Source organism: Stenella coeruleoalba (genome assembly GCF_951394435.1).
Source record: "Stenella coeruleoalba genome assembly, chromosome: 15".
NCBI classification, from domain to species: Eukaryota; Metazoa; Chordata; class Mammalia; order Artiodactyla; family Delphinidae; genus Stenella; species Stenella coeruleoalba.
Window position 1 is genome coordinate 4,900,634 of NC_137161.1, and position 21,852 is coordinate 4,922,485.

The 21,852-nt window shown below is 43.1% G+C and overlaps 2 protein-coding genes and 1 pseudogene across 3 annotated transcripts in view; 2 read left to right on the forward strand and 1 right to left on the reverse strand.

Annotated features, from left to right (window-relative positions):
• The window catches only part of RAB22A (RAB22A, member RAS oncogene family), a 52,871-nt gene extending 40,635 nt beyond the window's left edge, over positions 1 to 12,236 (reverse strand). Inside the window, exons 1-2 of the mRNA XM_079943738.1 lie at positions 12,104 to 12,236; positions 11,011 to 11,090 (exon numbers count right to left, since the gene is read on the reverse strand). Of these exons, the coding sequence (XP_079799864.1) occupies positions 11,011 to 11,090; positions 12,104 to 12,139 (116 nt within the window). The 5' untranslated portion in view covers positions 12,140 to 12,236. The remainder of the gene's footprint in view (positions 1 to 11,010; positions 11,091 to 12,103) is intronic.
• LOC307197638 lies at positions 12,138 to 12,900 on the forward strand (annotated as a pseudogene). Its single transcript, XR_013831781.1, has 2 exons — positions 12,138 to 12,592; positions 12,735 to 12,900. The product of XR_013831781.1 is annotated as an uncharacterized misc_RNA (transcript).
• A 57-nt stretch (positions 12,901 to 12,957) lies between these two features.
• LOC307198013 (serine/threonine-protein phosphatase 4 regulatory subunit 1-like) overlaps positions 12,958 to 21,852 on the forward strand; it is a gene marked incomplete at its 5' end in the record, with an annotated part of 65,550 nt that continues 56,655 nt past the window's right edge. The window contains 2 exon segments of the mRNA XM_079944599.1: positions 12,958 to 12,972; positions 13,221 to 13,279. Coding sequence (XP_079800725.1) covers positions 12,958 to 12,972; positions 13,221 to 13,279 — 74 coding nt within the window.

Consider the following 21,852-nt stretch of genomic DNA (forward strand, 5'->3'; position numbering starts at 1 on the left):
GTCACCTGGGAAATGCAGACTAAAAGCACAATGAGATACCACTTTATATCCACTAGAATAACTGAAGTTAAAAAGACAAAGGCTGGTGAGGATGTAGGGCAACTGGACTTCTATACCTTGCGGGTGGGAGGGTAAAATGATACAACCACTTTGGACAACTCTTTGGCAACTTCGTACTAAGTTATACATGCACCTATCCTATGAACTACAAGTTCTATTCCTAGTTATTTACCCAAAGGAAATGAAAACCTATGTGTACAAAAAGAGTTTTAAAAGAATCTTCACAGAACCTATATTCATAGTAGCCCAAAACTAATGGGTAAACAAACTGTGATCTATTCATATAAGAGAATATTAGTCACCAATTAAAAAAAGGGACTATGATACATGCAACAACATGGTTGAATCTCCAAAACATCGTTTTATGGGGAAGAAACAGGACACCAAAGAGTGTCTTCTGTATTATTTCATTTACATGAAATGCAAGAACAGGCAAATTAATCCATAGTGATTGAGGTCAGCACAGTGGTCACTTGCGAGGAGTGGGACTCACAGAAACAACCTTCTGAGGTGATGAGAATTTCTGGATCTTGATTAAGTGGTGGTTATATGGAATGTATTTTATCAAATTCAAATCATAAGCTGCTTACAAGAAACCCACTTTAAACAGAAAGATACAGAAAGGTTAGAAACAAAAGGATGAGACAAAGTTGCACCATGCAAATACTGACCAAAGGAAATAGTCTTGTTATATTAAGACACAATTTGACCTCAAGGCAAAATGCATTCCCAGAGCTAAAGAGTATATTTCAGAATGTTAGAAGGTTTGTATTATCAGTAAGATACAAAATTCCAGATTTGTAAGTACTTACTGTAGCTGCAAAACAGATAAGGTGAAACTGACAGAACAAAAAGGATAATCAGACAAATACACAAGCATAGTGGGAGATTTTTAACCCACTAAGTCTCTTAGTAACTGATGGATTTGGGTAGACCAAAAAACCAGAAGAAATGAACACGATTAATAAACCTGAGCTAATTCCACTCAAAGAACATGGCAAATAACAGTTGCAAAGTATACAATCTTTTCAAACACATATGAAACATTTACCAAAATCAACATATACTGGGTAAATTGCAAATTGCATCAGAAATTAAAGGATTTAAATATGTTCTCTGACCTCAATACAATTATGCCAGTAATCACTAAAAAAAAGTTAACTAGAAAATTTCCCTATATTTGGAAATCAACAAACACATATCTAAATGACACTTGGATCAAAGGTGAAATCATAATAAAAATCAGAAAATATTTTGAAATGGATGACAATAAAATGATGATATACACAAACTTGGATCCAGCAAAAGCCATGGCTAAGGTATTAAAACTTAAGGAATACAAGTGAAAATAAGGACTGAAAATCAGTTATATAATCATCTCTTTCAAGGAGTTAGAAAAAGAACTGCACATTGAACAGAACAGAAACTATAAAGATAGGAGCAGGAATTAATGAAAAAAGAGAAATACTGCAGAGTTGACCAAAGGTAAAACTAATATCAGAAATGTAAAAGAAATATATGTAAAATGTAAAAAGTATAAAATCTTAACACCTTTATGCCAATAAATTGGGAAAAGTATATGAAAATAGTGAAACTCCTTAAAAAAACCCCCAAACAAACCACAATCTATCAAAATCAATACAAGAAGAAATAGAAAATCTGAAAATGAATAATCTTACAACTGTGAAAGAAATTGAGGGACTTCCCTGGTGGCACAGTGGTTAAGGACTCCACGTTCCCAATGCAGGGGGCTTGGGTTCGATCCCTGGTCAGGGAACTAGACCCTACATGCATGCTGCAACTAAGAGTTCGCATGCTGCAACTAAGAGTTCGCATGCCACAACTAAGGAGCTGGTGAGCTGCAACTAAGGAGCCCTCCTGCCACAACTGAGGAGTCCATGTGCTGCAACTAAGGATTTGGCAAGCTGCAACTAAGGCGCCCACTGGCTGCAACTAAGGAGCTCACTGGTCACAACTAAGGAGCACACATGCCACAACTAAGGAGGCAGCAAGCTGCAACTGAGACCTGGTACAACCAAATAAAAAAAAAAAATAAAAAGTATTTTTAAAAAAAAGAAAGAAATTGACTCATTAAACTATATTATACAAGGACAACTTGAAGCCCACATACATTTTACTAATCATTTAAAGAAGAAATAAGAGCAATTTTACACAAACTCTTCCATAGAAGAGCTTCTCAACTAGCTTTATAAGGGAAGCAAAACCTTCATACCAAATCTGACGTGTACATTATAGAAAGTAATATTACATGACAATCTTACTCAAAGGTCCTAAAACATACAAAAAGGTCCTAAAAAAACACAGTAAACTAAAGCCAGTGATATGTAAAAAGAAAAATATATTAGAATCTAAGTGGATTTACTCCATGAAAATTCAACGTTATTTACCACATTAACATCATAAAAGAATAACTACAGGATCAAGCCAATAAATGTAGAAAAATATTTTGGTAAATTCCACACTTATTCATGTTAAAAAAAAAACAAAACTCCAGCATATGATAAAAAGAAGGACACTCTGTAATGTGATAAGGTGTATGTACAAAAACCTTATAGCAAACATATTTAATGGTATGATAGAGAAAGCTTTCCTGCTAAGATTCAAATAAGATAAGAATACCCAGTATGACCATTTCTATTCAACACAGTACTGCAGATCCGTACTCCACTCAATAAAAGATACAAAAGGTTTAAGTTTTAGAAATAAAGCTATTTCAAAGCAATACCGTTTAGCACATTGACAGCAGAAAACTGCACTGAAACATCAAACCCCTTGGATTAAATCTAACGAAAGATATGCAAGTCCACTACACAGAAAAGCAGAAAAAAATGCTCAGAAAAAATAAAGAAGCCTAACAAATGGAAGAATAATCTATGTGCATATATTGAAGATGCAGTATCATACAGATGTCATTTCTCTCCAAACCAATCTATAAATTCAATGGAATGTCAATCAAAAACACAGTGGGGATTAGTGTGTTGATGTGTGTGAAAACAGATAACACTAATGTTTACATGGAAATGTAACAGGCCAAGAACAGCCAAGAAATTACCGAAGAATAAAATAGAACTACTCATACTACTGGACATTAAGACTTATTACAAAGATACTGGATTTAACACAAGGACCCAGAAAAAAGACTAACAGTCTCTTTAAAAGATCACTGACTAAGGCAAAAAATAAGTTTATTGTGGACTTTATAAGATGCAGAAATAAAATATATGACAATAATAACACAAAGGATGAGCGAGGGGAAATGAAAGTATACTCTTGTAAGGAGGTTCTCATACTATACGTGAAACCGTATATTATTTGAAGGTAGGCTGACAAATTAAAGAAGTATATTGCAAATCCTAGCACAACCACTAAAATAATAGAAGAGGTACAGCTAACAAGCCACTAGTGGAGATAAAATGGAACCATTAATATGGACAGTAGAAAAATACAGCAAGATGGTAGATTTAAACCAAACCATATTGATAGTTACAAAAAATAAAAAGGGTCTAAACCAGTACTATACAACAGAGCCTTCTACAATGAGAACTTGAAAGGTAGCTAGTGTGACTGAGGAACTGAATTTTAAATTTTAACTTAAGTTCAGATAGCCACATGCAGCTACTGTATTAGACAGTACAAGTGTAAACACTCCAAATAAAAGGCAGGACCCATAATGCTGGTTGCAAGAAACTCACTTTATTTATTTTATTTTATTTTTTTGCGGTACGCGGGCCTCTCACTGTTGTGGCCTCTCCCGTCGCGGAGCACAGGCTCCGGACGTGCAGGCTCAGCGGCCATGGCCCACGGGCCCAGCCGCTCCGCGGCATGTGGGATCTTCCCGGACCAGAGCACGAACCCGTGTCCCCTGCATCGGCAGGCGGACTCTCAACCGCTGCGCCACCAGGGAAGCCCGAAACTCACTTTAAATACATATAGGTTAAATGTAAATGGATGGGAAAAGATATGCAAACACTAACCAACAGAGAGCTGAAGAGCCTGTATTCATATGAGACCAAGTAGAATTCAGAATCAGGACGTTACCAGGGAAAAAGAGGGACATTTCATGATAGTGAAGGGGTCAAGTGATCAAGAAAAATAACAATGCTACATGTAGGTAAACTCAATAATAGCTTCAAAACATCAACAAAAACTGATCAAACTAAAAACAGAACTAGACAAATCTTCAATTAGGGTTGGATTTCAGACACTCCTTTCACTTCAAATAAGGGGAAAAAAATATCAGTAAGGATACAAAGGAGAGGAACAGTGCCGTTAGCCAAGCTGGTAATTTAACATTTACAGAACACACCACACAACAGTAGCAGAATACATTCTTTTCTGGTACACATGGAACATTCATGAAGGCCACATTCTAGGCCATAAAACAAATGTCAAATGTAAAAGGTTTGAAATAATAATGAGTATGTTCTCTGACTACAACGGATTTAAACTACAATTCAGTACTAATTTAAAATATCTGGAAAAATTCCCAAATAACTGTAAGTTAGAAAACATACTTCCAACAACTAACAGGTCAAACAAGTCACAAGGGAAAGAAATACTTTGAACTAAATGAAAATGAAAACATAACATATCAAAATCTGTGGGATTCACTCAAACAAGTACTTACAGGGAAATTTATAGTTCTAACTGTATAAATTGCATATATAAAAAAAGCCTTAAAAATCAATATTATAAACTTCCACCTTAAAAAACTAAAAAGGAAGAAGTTAGGCCAAAATAAGCAAAGGAAGGAAAAAATGAAGATAAAAGCAAAAATCAATGACAAGGAAAAGAGTGAAATATTAATGAAATAAACTGATTCTTTGAGAAGACCATTAAAACCGCTAAACTTATAGCTGGACAGATCCTAATGACATTAAAAAGATAATAGAGGAATATCATGAACAACTTCATGCCAATAAATTAAAAAACAGATACAATGGACAAATTCTTTGAAAGACACAAACTACGAAAGCTTACTCAGGAAGAAATGAATAGGCCCATATCTATTAAAGAAGCTGAATTGGTAGCTAAATTTTTCTAACAAAGAAAACTCCTTGCTCAGATGGCTTCATCCATTGATCAAATGGATATAATTTATGAATTATACCAAACTTTTAAGGAAGAAATACCAATTCTACATCAACTCTTCCAAAAAAGTAGAAGAGGAAAAAAACACTTCCCAACTTAATTTTATGAGGCCGTGATACGAAAACTAGAGAAACATATTACACAAAACTACAGATCAATATCCATCATGAACATGGAGGCAAAAATGCTTAGCAAAATCTTAGTAAATCAAATTCAGTAATGTATTAAAAAATTCATATTAACCAAGTGAAATGTATCAGAGGAATGCAATGTTGGCTTAATATTTTAGTATCAATCGTTGTAATTCACTATTTTAAGACTGAAAAAGAAAAAGCACAAGAACAGTTCAAAAGATGAAAAAAACCACCTGGCAAAATTCAACACAATTCTTGATAAAAAAGATCTCATTGATTTAGGGGTAGACGATAACATTCTCAACATGATAGTGGGCACCTATAAAAAGACCCTAGAGCCTAGATGTCTAACTTAATGGAAAAGACCGAATGCTTCCCCCACCAAGATTAGGAATAAGGAAAGGATGTCTGTTCTTACCACTTCTCACAGTACTGGAGGTCCTGGCTCATGTGCTAAGGCAGGTAAGAGAAACAAAAGGCATACAGATTGGAAAGAAAGAAATAAAACTGCCTATTACAGATGGCATGATCGTGCACCTAAGAAAATCCCAAGGAATCTATTAAAAAGGTGCCTGAACTAACTGAATTTAGCCAAGTCACACAACACAAGGTCCATATGTAAAAATCCATTTTATGTATATATTAGTAACAAACAATTGAAATTTAAAAATTCCATATAATCTCTGTGACAGAAAGCTTATCCGTGGTTGCCTGGAGCCAGTGGTAGGGGTGGGGGTGAGTACAGGACGGGACAGAAAGGGACAGTTTGGAGTGAGGAAGTCTGGAGCCAGTGGTAGGGGTGGGGATGAATACAGGACGGGGCAGAAAGGGACAGTTTGGAGTGAGGAAGTGTTCTACATCTTGATTGCAGTGGTGATCTCACAGATGTATAAATCTGTCAGAATTCATCAACATATTCACTAAAAATGGGTGCATTTTATTGCATGTAAACTATACTTCAGTAAAGTCAATTAAAAACACAGATCAATGGGATATAATAAAAAATCCAGGGGCTTCCCTGGTGGCGCAGTGGTTGAGAGTCTGCCTGCCGATGCAGGGGACAGGGATTCGTGCCCTGGTCCGGGAAGATCCCACATGCCGTGGAGCGGCTGGGCCCGTGAGCCGTGGCCGCTGAGCCTGCGCGTCCGGAGCCTCTGCTCCCCCACAACAGTGAGAGGCCCACGTACCGCAAAAAAAAAAAAAAAAAAGAAAAAACCATAAAAAGTGCACTATAAATACAGATGCTCAATTTATGACAATCACAGCTCAGCATAGAACACTGAATTATGGTCTAAAAAAACAAAAAAGGGATGAGGATTACTGGATAACCCTGTTGGAATTAAAAAAAAAAAAAAGTCAAAACGCCCCAAAACTTAACGTTTATTTTACATCTCATCCAGAAATTAATTCCAGGTAAAATTTAAATCTAAATCTGAAAAGTGAAACAAAATTTCTATAGGATAACAGGAGAGTATTTTCATGACCTTGGTAAATCGAAGTTTATTAAAAGGACATAAAAAGCACTAACCATAAAGAGAAAGATTGATCAAATGGATATATTAAAAGTAACAACTCTTCATTAAAAGATCCTTTCAGAGAGTGAAAACCTTAGTCACAGAGTGCAAGAAAATATCTGCAATGCTCAGAACCAACGAATGACTAGTATCCGGAATACGTATGCAACACCTACAAATCAATAAGGATATGACTGACGACCCAACAGAAAAATGAACAAGATTCTCAAACAGGCAACATATCCAAATGACCAACAAACATATGAAAATGTGTTCAATAGCTTTAGTCATATGGGAAACAGAAATTAAAACCAGAATGAGGTACTACCGCCCACCCTCCAACACAGCTAAAATTTGAGACTGATAATACCAAATGTTGTAGCTGATATGGAGCAACCGGAACTCCCAAACACTGCTGGTAGGAATGTAAATTGGCGCAATACTTTACAAGGTAGCTACTAGAGTTAAGATACATATTCCTTCTGACTCAGGAATTCCACTGCCAATTGCCAAAGAAATTCCATACATATGGGCACAAAAGACATGTACGAAAACGTTCATAGCAAAATTATTTGTAATAGCCTCAGACTAGAAACAACCACAATCTCCAACAGCAGAATAAACTGTGGTATATTTATCCAATGAGTTACTTACTATACAGAGATGAAAAAGAAAAAACTATTATTACATGAAATGACATAGATGAATCTCACAAGGTTTGAATAAAATAAGCAGATACAAAACAATACCTACTGGTCTAGTTCCATTTAAATAAAGTCTAAAAAAACACTATAGTGTTAGAGGCTTATTAAAAAATAACAGTTGCTAAGAAATAACAAATGCTTACCATATGCCAAGTACCATTCTAACTAATTTTTATGTGTTTAACTCAATTTTCACAACTCTATAATGAGATGCAACTTATTCTCCCAAATGTGCAAATTTAGTCACAAAGAGGTTAAATAATTTGCTCAAGGACACACAGCGACTACGTGTTAGACCTGGAATGTGAAGGCAACTAGCCTGGCTTGAGAGCCCGCATTCTAAACGCTACATTGACGCTCAGTGGTAGTGCTTTACTGGAAAGATGGAGGGAGGGCAAATGAGCAGAGGGAGGTGGGAGAAGTAGGATGACTAATTCCCATCTCTCCAGAAAACAATCAGTAGATAATGCCTAAAGTTGGGTGATGGGGTGGGGGAGAAGAGAGAAGGGATCAAGAATTAGCAGTATATGCATGTTATGAAAAAATCTGGAGGAAAGATCGGAAAAAACCAGCTAAACAACATCACAACAGTAGTTGCCTCTAGGGAGTGAGTCAGAGTGGACCAGGGGACTGTTATACTTAACCTATAAGCCTTACTGTTACAGAAAAAAAACACATGCACATTGCTTTGATAAAAATAATTTTTAAAGCTTTAAAAAGATGTAAATATTTTTAAAAACAACAATGCTATCATGTATTGAGCCCCAGTGTCCCTGGCATTTAGCTAAACATTTTATATACAGTATTTCACGGAATTCCCCTAACAATACGGAATTGGTGCCAGTATTACTATTATTTTGCTGATGGGGAAACGGATTCAGGGTTAACTAGCTGGCAGGTGGCAGAGTCCATGCTGGAACCACCACGAGGGAAGATGAAGGTCTAGAAGTCAACAAAGAACAGGTATGGAAGGATATTCAGGAGGAGCCCTGGACAGGAGCTGGTGACTCATGCTGGCTTCAGGGAGGGGAGGGGACATTAGGAGGGGGATCTGAGAAGGATGCCCAGGTTGCTGGCTTGGGTACCTGAGGACATGTTGGTCCTTTTCTCTTCCGCAAGGTCCACGGAAAGAGGAGCAGAGGGCCAAGCCTCTGATGGGGAGTTTATGAGCTCAGTCACAAATACGTAGAGCCCTTACTGTCTGGGAAAGGCACTGCTCGGAGGAGGACGCAGTGTGGGGAAGACCAAACATGTATGAACTCAGCGTGGGGGTGGGGAGAAGACTGAGGGGGATGGTCACGGACCCAGGGAGAGAAAGAACGTCTGGGGCCTGGCCCTGCTGCCTGCCCAGCCTCCGGGCCACCCATCCAATGTGCCCTGTCCCCCACTCTCACAGCTCCTGCTGTCCCCCGTGCTACTCACTGCCCTCAACACCACCGATCATTACCTTCCACTCTTCAAAAACTGTTTTTCGAAATACAGTCCACTCATCTTTCAATACTGAAATGTCAGGGCTTCCAAGCGCCTCACGCCCTCACTGTTCCCCTCAGGAACCAGTCACGCCCTTGGGCCTGGGTGAGGCTCCTGCTACAGGCTCTCACAGGTGCTCCACATTCCTCCTTTGGAGCACAGAAAATGGTCAAAGAAATCACTTCCTGTACTTTAGTTACAGAATATGTCTCTGTCCTTCTAGGAGAGGTTCATGAGGGCGGGAGGGGCTGGCAGACTTTTTCCAAATAGTAAATACTTTCAGCTTTGCAGGCCACAGGGTCTTAGTCACAACTATTCAACTCTGCCATTGTAGCCCGAAAGCGGTGCAGACAACATATGAATGAACGGGTGTGACGTGTCATGGCATCATTTGATCTATAAAGTCAAGAGGTGGCCACATGGCCACGGTTTGCCGAGCCCTGGTCTAAATCGCCAGCCCCCAGCCTAGCATCCGGCACACAGCAGGCACTCAGTGAATGAAGAAAGAAAGCAAAAAGCCGTTGCGTTGGCAATGAGATGGAAACAGGTGCTGAGGGGAGGTGGTTTCAGTGGGACGGTGGGGTGGGATGGAGACAGCAGGGGGCTGAGGAGAAGCAGCAGCTGAGGAAGCAGGAAGTCCTCTTTCCGGAGCCCTCCGTTTGCCCGGCAGGTTTGGGGGACGGCCCTGTCTTCGGGGAGCGTGTCTGCAGGCTCCGACAGGAAGGCAGGGCTGGGGAAGGAAGGGGAGAAGGCAGGGCTCCAGAGCTCAGGTGTGTGTGGGGTTGGTCCTGAAGGAGGAGGACACCTGCTGAGGACAGAGGAACAAGGACGGTGGAAGGGACGAGGGGGAAGCCTCGGATCATCTTCCCCGCGAGACGTGCGCCTGGACCACCTGGTGAAGAGAGTGGGGCTCGGGGAGGTGAAGAACCCCAGCGCCTGTGGGGCTGCGAGGGCTGGCCACCCAGCACAGGGCCACAGGCCTCCACCTTCCCTCTCCTCTGGTGGGACAGCACTGCTAACTAGGCTGGCGTTTGGGTTTTTAGTGCTGCCTAGTGTGAGGTGTGTCACTCACTGAGTCACCAGCACGACCTGCTATCACTTCCTGTCCCTTCACTTTCCCATGCGGGCAGTGACAGGCAGGCCCAGAGGAGGATGAGTTCACACTTCAAACATGTAGACGTACCCAGTTCTTTCTTGAAGGGTATTGAAAGGCATTTTCATTCCAGAGGATTAGTGGCTGTTTCATCTTGGTGCGTTCAAGTGTGTCTGTGTATGCTGTAAGGTATCTCCCGATTAGGCAGAACGGAATTTTTCTTTAATGGAAGAAACCCCTCGACTGGGGCTTCGCATAGTCGCTATCTAGTCTTACAAGCACGACAAAGTATTAACACCCACGAAACACAACTTCTCACAGAGAAAGTATTAATATTATGATATTTAAACAGCCTGAAAAGTTTTCTCACAGAGTCGAAAACCGACAGCCAGTCAATTTCACTTATTCTCAGACCCAGATACCCGGAAAAAAGCTTCCATTTTGACATTAATTTGTTAATTCTTTACTGCTACTGGAACGTGTAGGTAGCAGTGCTGGAACGTGTGAGAAAGGTTTGGACCCCAAACTATTTTTTACGAAGAACTAAAGCCACCTAAAATATCTTTTAGGTGACATGCCGGGGGAAATAAAAGTATTAGGGCCTGTTTTCTTCTGCCTTATTTCAAGGTGTAATTGCTGTTACTATTCATAGATTGAAGGCTCTATGTATATTCTAACAAGTAAAACTTTAATTCATACTTTCATTTGGAGGTTTTCATTCCTCACAAATCAAAAGACAATTTTCCTAAAACACATCAATCCTCACTCCACCATTTCAAGTTCTTCTAGAGATGATGGGAACCACTGTCTCCAAATTCACTAGAGTTTAAAATGGGGATGCCTAACCCCTGTAATACAGCCTTTATTTGAACGGACTTTCCAATACACCTTTAGATGCACATTCAATAAACTTGATCTCTTACCCTATTGTTGGGTTGATATTCGGATCAAAACTGTCCTCCACGAACCGCCACACAATACTTGATTTACCTACACCTGTATCCTGAAAGAGAATGAGAGGTGAAGAAGAAAAAGTTTTACCTGCTTGCATACACCAAAAACTACCTTGTGCCCTACGTTCAGGATTTTGGGAAAATCATTCCAGATAGGTAAATTTTACAAGTTAAGAAACACAAAAAGGTTTTCATAAAAATTCAGTGGAGTAACTAGGAGATTTCAAAATGTATTGTCGGAGAGGGGTTCCAAGTTTTTAAGAGACAGGATCTTCTGAAAGATCCAAAGTTTCTGCTTACTGTGCAAAGTGACAAACTCACTTGCTTTATAATAAGTCTACGTGAACTATGAACTCTTGAACTACTTCTGAGTAATCCCTGATAAATCCTAGCCCCACCCTATCTAGGAAGGGCGAAGACTAGTTACTGAAACCTTTTTCAGTCTTTAAGGCAGCAACTCAGGCAAGAGAGCATCAATTTCAGAAAGTATGCTCTGAAATAGCAAGGTTGCCTCGACAAGTCAGGAAGCTGAAGCTTCAAACTAGTCTTTGGGGCTTCCTGATTTGAATGTCCCCCGCCCGCCCCAAGGAAAGTAACTCTGTGAGAAGTGTCAGAGGTATCCCACAAGTTCAAAAACACCAAGCAGATGGCAAAGGAGACTACTGCTGCTCGTAAAACCTAAAGACCTGTTACTGGCTGTACTTCGCAAGACTTGGCCAACTCCTAACTAGTACCTGGAGAAGCTATTTAAGAGCTGCTCTTAACCCAGATGCAACGGAGAGGCAGGGAAGGCTCTTCACCCTTTGAGGGGCGGGAAGAGACCCTGGGCTCCAGGGAGGGACGAGGGGAAAGGTCCCTCCCGCCAGCAAAACCTTCAGGACTGTGCGGCCAGGTGGGCGGGACAGCCTGGGGGGGGGCAGGGGGGCTGGAAGGAGGGTCCCGGGGCAGGTAGGCGGCGTCCCGCACTGAGACTGAGAGAAGGGGCAAACGGGACATGGGCACGCCCGGGTCCCCGGCCCACCCGGCTTCCCGCGGCCCTCCCAGCCGGCCCGCCGCCACTCACCCCCAGCAGACACACTTTGAGCTCCCTCAGCGCCATGGCCTGGGAGCCAGGGGAGCGGGCCCGCCGCCGCCCTAAGTTGAGAAGGGAGAGGCCCGGCCCAGCACGAGCATCCCCCAGCGCCGCCGCGGCACGGCCTAGCCCCGGCCGCGGGGCGCGTATAGGCGGCGGCCGCCCGTTCGCCGGTCCTCGGCCTGGCCCGTCCGTCACCAGCCGTGCGAGACCCGCCTCAGCAGCCGGGACGGTGCCGCGGGTTCCCGAGCGCCACCGCTGCCGCCATCTTGGGACGCCAGCCGGGTCACCTGACCTCCCCGCCCACCTCGGCAGCCACCTTCGCCGCGAGGGCGGGGCCGGCTAGCGCCGCGAGGCTCGAGGCGGGGGGCGGGGCCGCAGACGAGGGGCGGGATCCGAAGCCAGATACCCCCGCCTCTCTCCCTCTGGCCCCGCCCCTCGCGCGCCGGCCCCGCCTCCAGGCCCATTCCAAGATGGCGGGTGAGTGGGGCTGGACTCCCGGGGCGCCCCCCCTCCCCCCAAGCCGGGACCACCCCTCGAGGCCCGGGGACCACCCCCGCCCGCCCCTGAGGCCGCCTGCCGCAGCCCCCTTGTAACTCCTTATGTGTCTCTTGGTTTTCAGGGATCCCCCTGTACTTTGTGGACTTGCAGGATGACTTAGACGATTGTAAGTAACAGTTCGGGCGTCCCGTCCCTCCCTGGGAACCTCTCATAGAGTTCGGGGTGCACGAAAGGCGGGGTGGGACCTACGGGCTGGGCTCTCCGTGTTGGGCCAAGAATAGCGGGACCCCCAACTGCCTTAATTACTTGCGGCGGTCCCTCCTCACTGGGCGGGGCGGCCGAGGATGGGGAGGATTTTTGTTGCTGGGAAACTTCTGACTTCCTGTCACTTTCTTTCTCTTCCTCCTCCTCCTTCTCCTGCGGCGGCCCGGGAGGGGCGGGAGGGCTAAGCCCTCCTCCTAGTGATTCCGGGAGGGAGGAGGCGTGGCCACCTTGGGGGTCGGGGTCTTCCACCCAGGGTCTCCACTTTTTTCCCTGGGACTTTACAAGAGTGCTGGGGAGTTTGGGAGGTCCGGCTCCCCGTGTGGCCGGCCACAGACTCGCACAGATTTCTTCAGTGTCCTGGCCACAAGCCCAGCTCCGTTCTCATCCCTGGGAGCCCCTTGGGTGGGTATCCTTCACCTGTCCCTTCTTGCTCTTTCCTTTAGAATCACGTTAAGGACTGATGGCTGGGGAAGGTGTTCCTGGAAATGCAAGTTCACATTTGTGGTGACTGAAGCATTTCCTTTCCATTCAACAAACATTTCTTGAGCACCTGCTGGTTCTGGGCCGGCCATGCGCGGAGCCCGGGACCTACAAACTCGAACCTGAAACGGTGACGACTCTCAGGGAGCTCACAGTCCAGGGAGAGAGCCGACTTGTAAACAGATAATTACCAAACGCCGGGTTGCCTGCTCGTGAAGGAGGCCTGTACAAACCATCACAATAGCCAACATTAATGGGGGCTTACTGTGCGCTTCCCTTCCCCATCTACAAGTTTCCTACTAACAAGAACTGGTGTTTACAGAAGACACCATAGGTCAGGTGCAGTTTAAACCCTTTATACACATTATTTCTTTTAGAAGGAGGCAACTTTATTAAAGTAGAATGACACTCGAAGGGGTCAGTGTTTAGGAGCATGGGTCCTGAAGTCAGATGGCCAGAGGGTGAAGTCCTGAGCCACTGTTTACTGGCTGTGTGATCCTGGCCAAGTCACTGTACCACTTGGAGCCTCATTGCCTCATCTGTAGAATGGGCATAATAGAAGTCCACCTCAAAAGGCTTCCGCGCAGGTTAAATAATAAAAGGTTTAGCGTGAAGCCTTGTACATAGGACACGCTGGGTAAATATTATCTGCCGTTATTATTGTTGTGATCATTATTCATAATTATGTCACACTGTGGGGCAAAGTACAGTGTTGGCCCCAGGTTTACAGAGCTGAATGTTTCGGCCAGCGGGCATCTTCGAATGGAAGGAATGTAGCTGCTGTTAAGGCACCTCTCATTCGTAGATTCGATATTTGGCCCGGCTGGAAAAGCTGATTTCTGGCTATATCAGTTATCTAACAAACCACCCCAAAACTCAGTGGCTTAAATCAACAGCATTTTGTTATTTCTAACAATTCTGTGCCTTGACTGGGTGACACAGAAGCTTCATGTGTTCTCTGTGAACTCTGGGAAGATAAGAAGGTCCAAAATGGCTTTCTTCACGTGGCTCTTGGCCAGGAAATCTTCTGGGACTGCAGGTCAGGGCCTCAGTTCTCTTCCAGGAGCTTCTTCCACTTGGCTGGCTTGGGCTTCTCACAGCGTGGTGACGGCAGGCATTTGGACCTCTTTGCTGGCAGCTAGCTTCCTTTTGTCTTTTTTGTATATGTGTTCAAAAAGGAAGAGATTACATAGGAAAAAATAGTTCTGATTTTCCTTTGGCCCTGTTTGTGCAGATATTGGGTGTTTGAGACTAATGCCATAAACACTCTTCAGCAGACGGCTGGAGACTCGTCCCGGTAAAGAAGAAAGCCAGCATTGCGGCTCTGAACACACCCATGCCATGGGTAGGGCAACGCTGGGAGCCTCCTGGGGCTTCTTTTTTTGAGCAGGGGTGGGGGCTTCAGGGTGCTGTTCCTATGAAATTACAATATAGTTGGTTAGATTAATAGCCGTAATAGGAGGGCCTGTCCCCCCAGTAATTTATGCAGCCCTGGGTCCCACCTTTGCACTTTACTGGGGTGGTATTTGGGAGGCATTATCATGCTGTGATTGATAGCAAGAACCCTGAGGTCCTGTAGCCCACTTCCTGCCTTTAGCTGAGTCAGTGTGAGCAGATCACTCACTCTGTTCACATTCTTCATCTGGAAAATGACATAAGAATTGGAGATGCTTCACAGGACTGATATGAGGATTAGATGAAACAATACACATAGAACATTTCAGCCCGGTGCCTGGCATAGAGTATTATATTCAATGATTTTATTACTGTTATTATTTTAACCATCATCATTATCGCTAGGCACTCGTATACGATTTTCTGATTCTGTGTTAAGGGCTGCTACTCTATGAAGTAGGTGGGATTATTCCTGTTTTACAAATGATGAAACTGAGAATCAGAGGGGTTAACTAACTTATCCAGTATGGCACAGGTCATAAGTGATAGAACTAGCAACCAACTCTGTTCCTCTGAGTCTTGCTTTTTTTATTCCGTCACACAGATTGACCTCACGAATATTCTTAAGCTAATGGCAAGAGCATGGATGTTGGTTGTGGTGGTTCTCCATCTGTCGTCCTTTTTGGGCATTTTTTGTCTGAACGATGGGATAACCGCTCCATTTAGGCTCTAAGTCACTTTGGGCAGGAACATAGGTCGTCCTTTTTTATCACCCAGTGTCCTCCATAATCTAGGTGTTCAATTAATGTCATCACTGGTAGTGATAATGGATGACGAGTCTTGTCCGATTTACTTTGTGATCTCTTGATTAAATTGGCTAACTTCAAAACGAAGCCATAATGAAAGGCTGCCTTGTCTTTTAAAATCATTCAGAGTCTTCGGGTCATTGCAGCACAGAAAAGATTTAATTTTAGTGAATTAGCTTGCTGAAGCAATCTAAATTCCTTCTCTTGAGAGCAGAAAGCATGTGGGATGGTCTGGCACAGTGGTCCTGGTGGACTGCACGTAGAAGGTGGAGCTGGACGCGTCTGTGCCTCGGGCTTAAAGTCCTGTGACCGTCTGGGTTGCTTAAAGCAGGTGGAGGCTGAAGAGGTATTACTCCTGGTAAGGTTGGCTTGGCCAATTGGAATTTAAGTGTGTGCCAGTGGTGGGTGGAAAAAAAGTGAGGGGAATCTGTTGCAGATATAAAGAGACCTAAGAGACCTATCAACAAAATACAATATGTGGTCATATTTGGATCCTTAGTTGAACAAATCAGCTGTAAAAAGACATTAATGAGACAGTTGGGGGAAATTAAACTTGGGCTGGGTATTAGGTTATATTAAGAATCATTATTAATTTTGTCAGATGCGATAGTGGTGTCACAGTTTTATTCAAAGGAGAAGGACCTTATCTAACAGAAACAAATAAGCATTTATGGGTGAAATGATTTAATGTGTGAGGTCTGCTTTGAAAATGCTGCAACAAACAATAAATCATCAAAAAGTTGGGAAGAAGGATGAGTGGGAAAAATTGGCAGAATGTTTATACTTGTTGAAACTGGTTGCTAGGGGTGTGGGGTTTATTATACTATTCTATTTTTGCATGTGTTTGAAAATTTCCTTAATGGAAAGTTTTTAAAAATGAGATGAAAGTTTCATATATGATCAAACATCTACATGAAGAGTTTAAAGCTGGATTTCAATTCTGAAGTCAGCTGCCATGTTATTGTAAGATGCGTTTAGCTTCAAAAGACAGACTTGGAGAATCTATTCGTATTTGAGGGACTGTGTATTTCTTTTCAAATGTTTAGTTTTTGAGGTATCTATGAAAGAAGTTGGAAGAAGGTGTACTTCTGTTGATGAGAAAAGCTAGGTGCCAACAAATAATATCTGGACCTTTGTTGAAAATGGGATTAGCTAAATCAGGGGGATACAGATAGACTCTTTGAATCTTAATGCTAGAAGGAGTGGTGTATGTTCAAGCTTGAATAAAAGACATCCTCCAGAGCAGAATGCGTTCCATGTCACCTGCCCACTTTAGTCCAGGTTTGTAAAAATCTTCTGCTTGAGGACCACAGCCAAGCAGAGAAAATAGATTAATTTTAGCCCCAAACCAAACCATTGAACCTTCTCTCTGAACTATTATATAAACTCAAATCAAAGATTGTCAATTTTTTTTTTTAAAGTAAAGACCTCCCTGTTGAGTGAAATAGTTTGAACGGGAACTTGAATGTGCTAATAGTTGGGAAATAGAACAAAATCCAGACATCAGAGTATTCTCCAAGTCAGAGATGGGCAAATTTTTTTTTTCTGTAAAGGATCAGATAGTAAACATTTTAGACTTTGTTGGGCAGAAGCCCTGCTATAACCACTCAAGTCTGCCACTATAGCCTGGTAGCACTCACAGACACACATAAATGAATGAACATGGCTGTTTGCTAATAAAACTTTATTTATAAACACAGGGCTGCATTTGGCCCTCGGTTCTAAATCAAACTTGATTTCATTTTTTTCCTTGTTTTGCGGGGGGGTGGGATTTTTTTTTTTTCAATTGAATTGTAGTTGATTTACAATGTCTTGTTAGGCTCAGGTGTACAGCAAACTGATTCAGTTGTATATACATATATTTATATTCTTTTTATTATATATTTATTATATATATATTCTTTTTTCAGATTCTTTTTCCATTATAGGTTATTACAAGATATCGAGTATAGTTCCCTGTGCTCTACAGTAGGTCATTGTTGGTTGGTTATCTCTTTTATATTTAGTAGTGTATATATGTTAATCCCAAGCTCTTAATTTCTCTCTCCCCACTTTCCACTTTGGTGTAACCATACGTTTGTTTTTTATGCCTGTGAGTCTGTGAGTCTGTTACGTAAATAAGTTCATTTGTATCATTTTTTTAGATTCCACAGATAAATGGTATCATATATTTGTCTTTCTCTGAAACTTGATTTCATTCTGTTCACACCCAGAAGTCTTGTTGATTAGCTGAGCCAACCTGAAAGGCTGCCTTTCCCACTGGGCTCAGTTTGAAGAGCTGACTTTTGCCGGCACAGACCCTGCTTTGTTGAGGAGCCCTTGACAAGTTGTTCAGCCTTCACGTCTCCTTTTTCCTGTTCGTGTGTTGGGGATTAAAAGCATGTACCTGTCTCCTCCCAACAGGATGAGGGTGAGCAAGGAACAAAAGAGTCAGCATGGTGTGGGCCCAGTCAACTGTGCTTCCCGGCTGATAACTGTTAATGCATTTTACTTTTGTTGTTCTGTATTTTCCATTTCCTATGAGACAAACAGATGAACATTAGAGATTCCCTGAAATTGTCTCTGTTTAAAAAGAGAGTTTTATATGGCTTTCTACCTCACAAATGAAGATTTTTTTTTAAGCAGAAATTTTGCAACAAAACCTAGCTAATGAAGGAGAAAGTGGTTTTGAGCTTCAAAACATCACTTAGCCTAATGAGGAAAAAAATAAGAGATGAGGGCAAGTGCTTGCTTTCCCTGTTTGGAAAGTCATTCATCCATGTAACAGATGTTTCTCCAGCTCCTCCCAGGCACCAGCCTGTGGGAGGCACTGGGGATAGAGGGATGAAGAACCCTGGGCTCCATCCCAGAGCTGCTCCCACCTAGAGGGAAGGTGTGCGTAGAGATGGCACAGATGGGAGGTGCCGGTTGAGTTGGGTCAGGCCAAGGAGGGCAATGGGTGAGTGACCTCAGTGAGAACTTTTCCAGTGCAGCCAGGGGCCAGAAGCCGGGCCAGAATGAGTGGCATCGGGAAGTTGAGGATATGTTGTCTGTAGTCCATGCATCGAGCGCCCACTGTATTCCAGACACTGGCTGGCCATTGGGCATTTTGGGGAATGGTCACTGTTCTTGGGAGCTCCCAGTGTAGCCAGGAAAACAGACCCTTTTGAGAAGAAGCAGCAGGAGGGGTTGCTTTCCTTCCTGGATAAGAGAGCCCAGAACATCTTTGCATTATTTGTATCTACTCTGACAACCTTAAAAAAAAAAGAAAAAGGATTTGGATGGCCCAACCGTTCCACTCTTGGTTGCTTGCCCACAAAACGTGAACACATATTTTCACAAAGACAGGGTCATAGTTGCACTATTCTTAATAGTCGAAAACTGGAACCCACCCAAATGTCCATCGTGAGTAAAATGGATTATAAATGGTGGTTATGTTCACACGATGGAAAACTATGCAGTTATAAGACTGAATTATCTACAGCGTCACACACATATGGACGAACTTCACAAACATAGTGGTTGGTGAAAGAAGCCAGACACAAAAGGGTAGAGATTGGATGATTCTGTTGGCACAGAGTATGGAAACAAGCACAGCCATCTAGCTGATCTGATGTAGAAGGCAGGAGAGTGGTCCCCTTTGGGTAAGGCAGTAAGTGGGAGGGAGCATGGGGGGCTTTTGGAGATGCCAGTTAAATTGTCTTTCTTGAGCTGAGGACTGGTTTCACAGGCATGTTCAGTTAAAAAATTAGTCAAGTGGAACACTTACTTTTTGTGTACTTTTCTGTGTGAATGGCATACTTCAGTTAAAAAAATAAGAATTGCTTTTTAAGATCAAGGCACAGGGGAGAGCATAACCGTGGATGGGGGGAAGGAGTCTGTGCAAAGGGGAAGATGGCAGAGAGCGGGAGGGGAGGGTGATGGCGGGGTTGGACCGTGTAAGACAGGCATGGAACTCGGTGCATCCGCGGAGGAGTTTGCTTCTTTCCAGAAGGAGGAAGGCGACCTTCCTGGCAGCTTGGCCAAGGCGGTCATTAGAAAAGTGGTATAATGTTGGCCAGTATTGCTTGATTGTCTCAAATATTTTGAACAGTAGGAAAGTAGAGCCTCCCATGCGCGTACACTCACCCCAGGGGCTGTGAGTTTTGTTTTGCAACCTTTTTTTCCTTTTCGAATCTGCCTCAAGTCTGAGTGGAGAAGTTGCTGCATTTTTCAGTAGCGCTCTTCCATCCATCAGACTGTGTATAGTCTGGCCCCCTCACCCACAGCTCCTCCAGCTCTGTCCCCAGCTGGGTGGGTTGGCAGGAAAATTGAGATGTATAATATCACAGTGGAGCCCACGAGCGGCTTGGAGCTGCAGAGTGCTCGCCTGTCAGGTGACCCGAGTCAGTGTTTCCCGTTGACCGTCAGTGTAAAAGTCAGAGTCATAAATAATGACGGGTTTTGGAAGCCGTGATTAAAGCCACAAATCAAAGAGGAATTTCCATGTATGCATGGTATAGAAAGGACGGCTGCTCGTGAGCTGGGCCGGTCTTTTCAGCCAGCCCACTGCGTAGTGCTAGTAATAACCATCAGTAGCCGTCAAAGGTTTGTGATACAAAACGTTATGCACTGGACAGCTCCGCTCATACGGGAGCTAATAAATCAGTGTGGGTCTTGTTAGAGAATGGCATTTATACAGAGAAAGTTTGCCTGCGCAGCTTGCCACTGAAATTTAGTTAAGTCAACAAAGACCTGCCGTGTGCAGGGGTCAGTTCCACCTTCCGCGCCCCCCCCCCACCCCAAGTCAGTGAAGAAGCAAGAACGTTCTTTATCTTTCTCATGGGTTGGGTTTGTCTGGTGTAGCTTTTAGAAATAGTCCCAGTTTAAGAATCTGCATTAGTATTTATAAGCCTGTTAGCAAGAAGGATGGAGCCGCTTTAAATAATACATTCATGGATGGTTTACTCTAGTTTCCCCCCAAATCATATAAGGCCTTGCAGAGGCTTAGTTATTGTTCATCGAAGAGTGGCTAAGGAGAAGTGCTAAGAATTATCAATTACATAAGTTCTCCATTAATACAGTTTTCTCTCTCTCTCTTTTTTTTTAAGTACGCATTTTGCAAGTAAGGCTGGACTCCTTCTCAGCCACCATCAACCAATCTTCTAACATATTGAAGTGGACACAGACAGTGGGTCACATCTGTCATGTTTTCTCCCAACCATCGTCCCCCAGTGCTGTGTTAGAGACAGAATATTGGATCGTGTGGATAATTGGGCTGGCCCAGGGTGGCGTATCTCACACAGAGTTATAGTGACAGGATGACATGTTGAATGGAGAATCGTAAATATTGGGAATGCCTGGAGAACGGATTCTTAATGAAAACGCTTGCCGGGATAGACGTGCTCTAACATTCTGCCTCCGTCTCTACCTCTGTTCATGTCTGGGCCAATAAAGTTATCTCACTGGACATGTTTTATTGTGTTTATTTTTTCTCATCTTTCCACTTCAGACCAGTTCTGGGGTGGCTGCTCAGCTAGGGCTTGGTGCCTTCGTGAGAAATCTCTGGCTTCCCGAACCCCCCAAAGGCAGCAGACAGCCAGTGCACTTTCCTTTGCTGCGTTCTTCCCTTCCTCTGGAATGTTCTTTTTCCCTTTCCCAGATCCTCTCTCTCTTCCTGTGTGGTAAACTCCTACTCGATCTTCAAGGCCCAGCTCAAATATCACTGCTGTTGTAGGGAAGCATCTCCCACCCCCTCCTTCCTCCTCCAAGCAGAGCTGGTCTTGTTTATACCTGTACCCTATGGCTCTTGCCACCGGGGTATTGTGGGTTGTTATGTGTGGGAAAATCTTTGTTCCCTTGGGAGCTTTTGGAGTCTGGGGACCATGCCTTTGTCATCTCTGAACCGCCAGTACTCTGTCGAATGTTGAGTTATGGTTTACTGTTGTCACCTGAAATTAACCCTGGTGGGTGAGGAGAGGACGTTTGAGATGCGCTTGCTGTTAACACGCCTTCTGTTTTTTGTACTAGATCTTCTGATCTTTTTTGTGATGCAAAATGACCTGGAAAATTTCTTTTCTTTCTCTCTTTTTATTAGATCGTATCTATTGTACTTTGAACCTGTAAAGCACATTCACCTAACATTATACTTAAAGCGTTAATTCCTACTTAGGCTGGTTTAAGACAGATTGGTGTCTTGTGAAGAGCACTGACACACAGGTGCGTGCTCAGGGTCTCCTGTGTGTTTCTGCCAGAGCAACCTCACCCAACTTGTTTTGCGCCCCAGCCTGTTTTATTTATTTTTTATTTTTTTATGTATTTTTTGGCTGTGTTGTG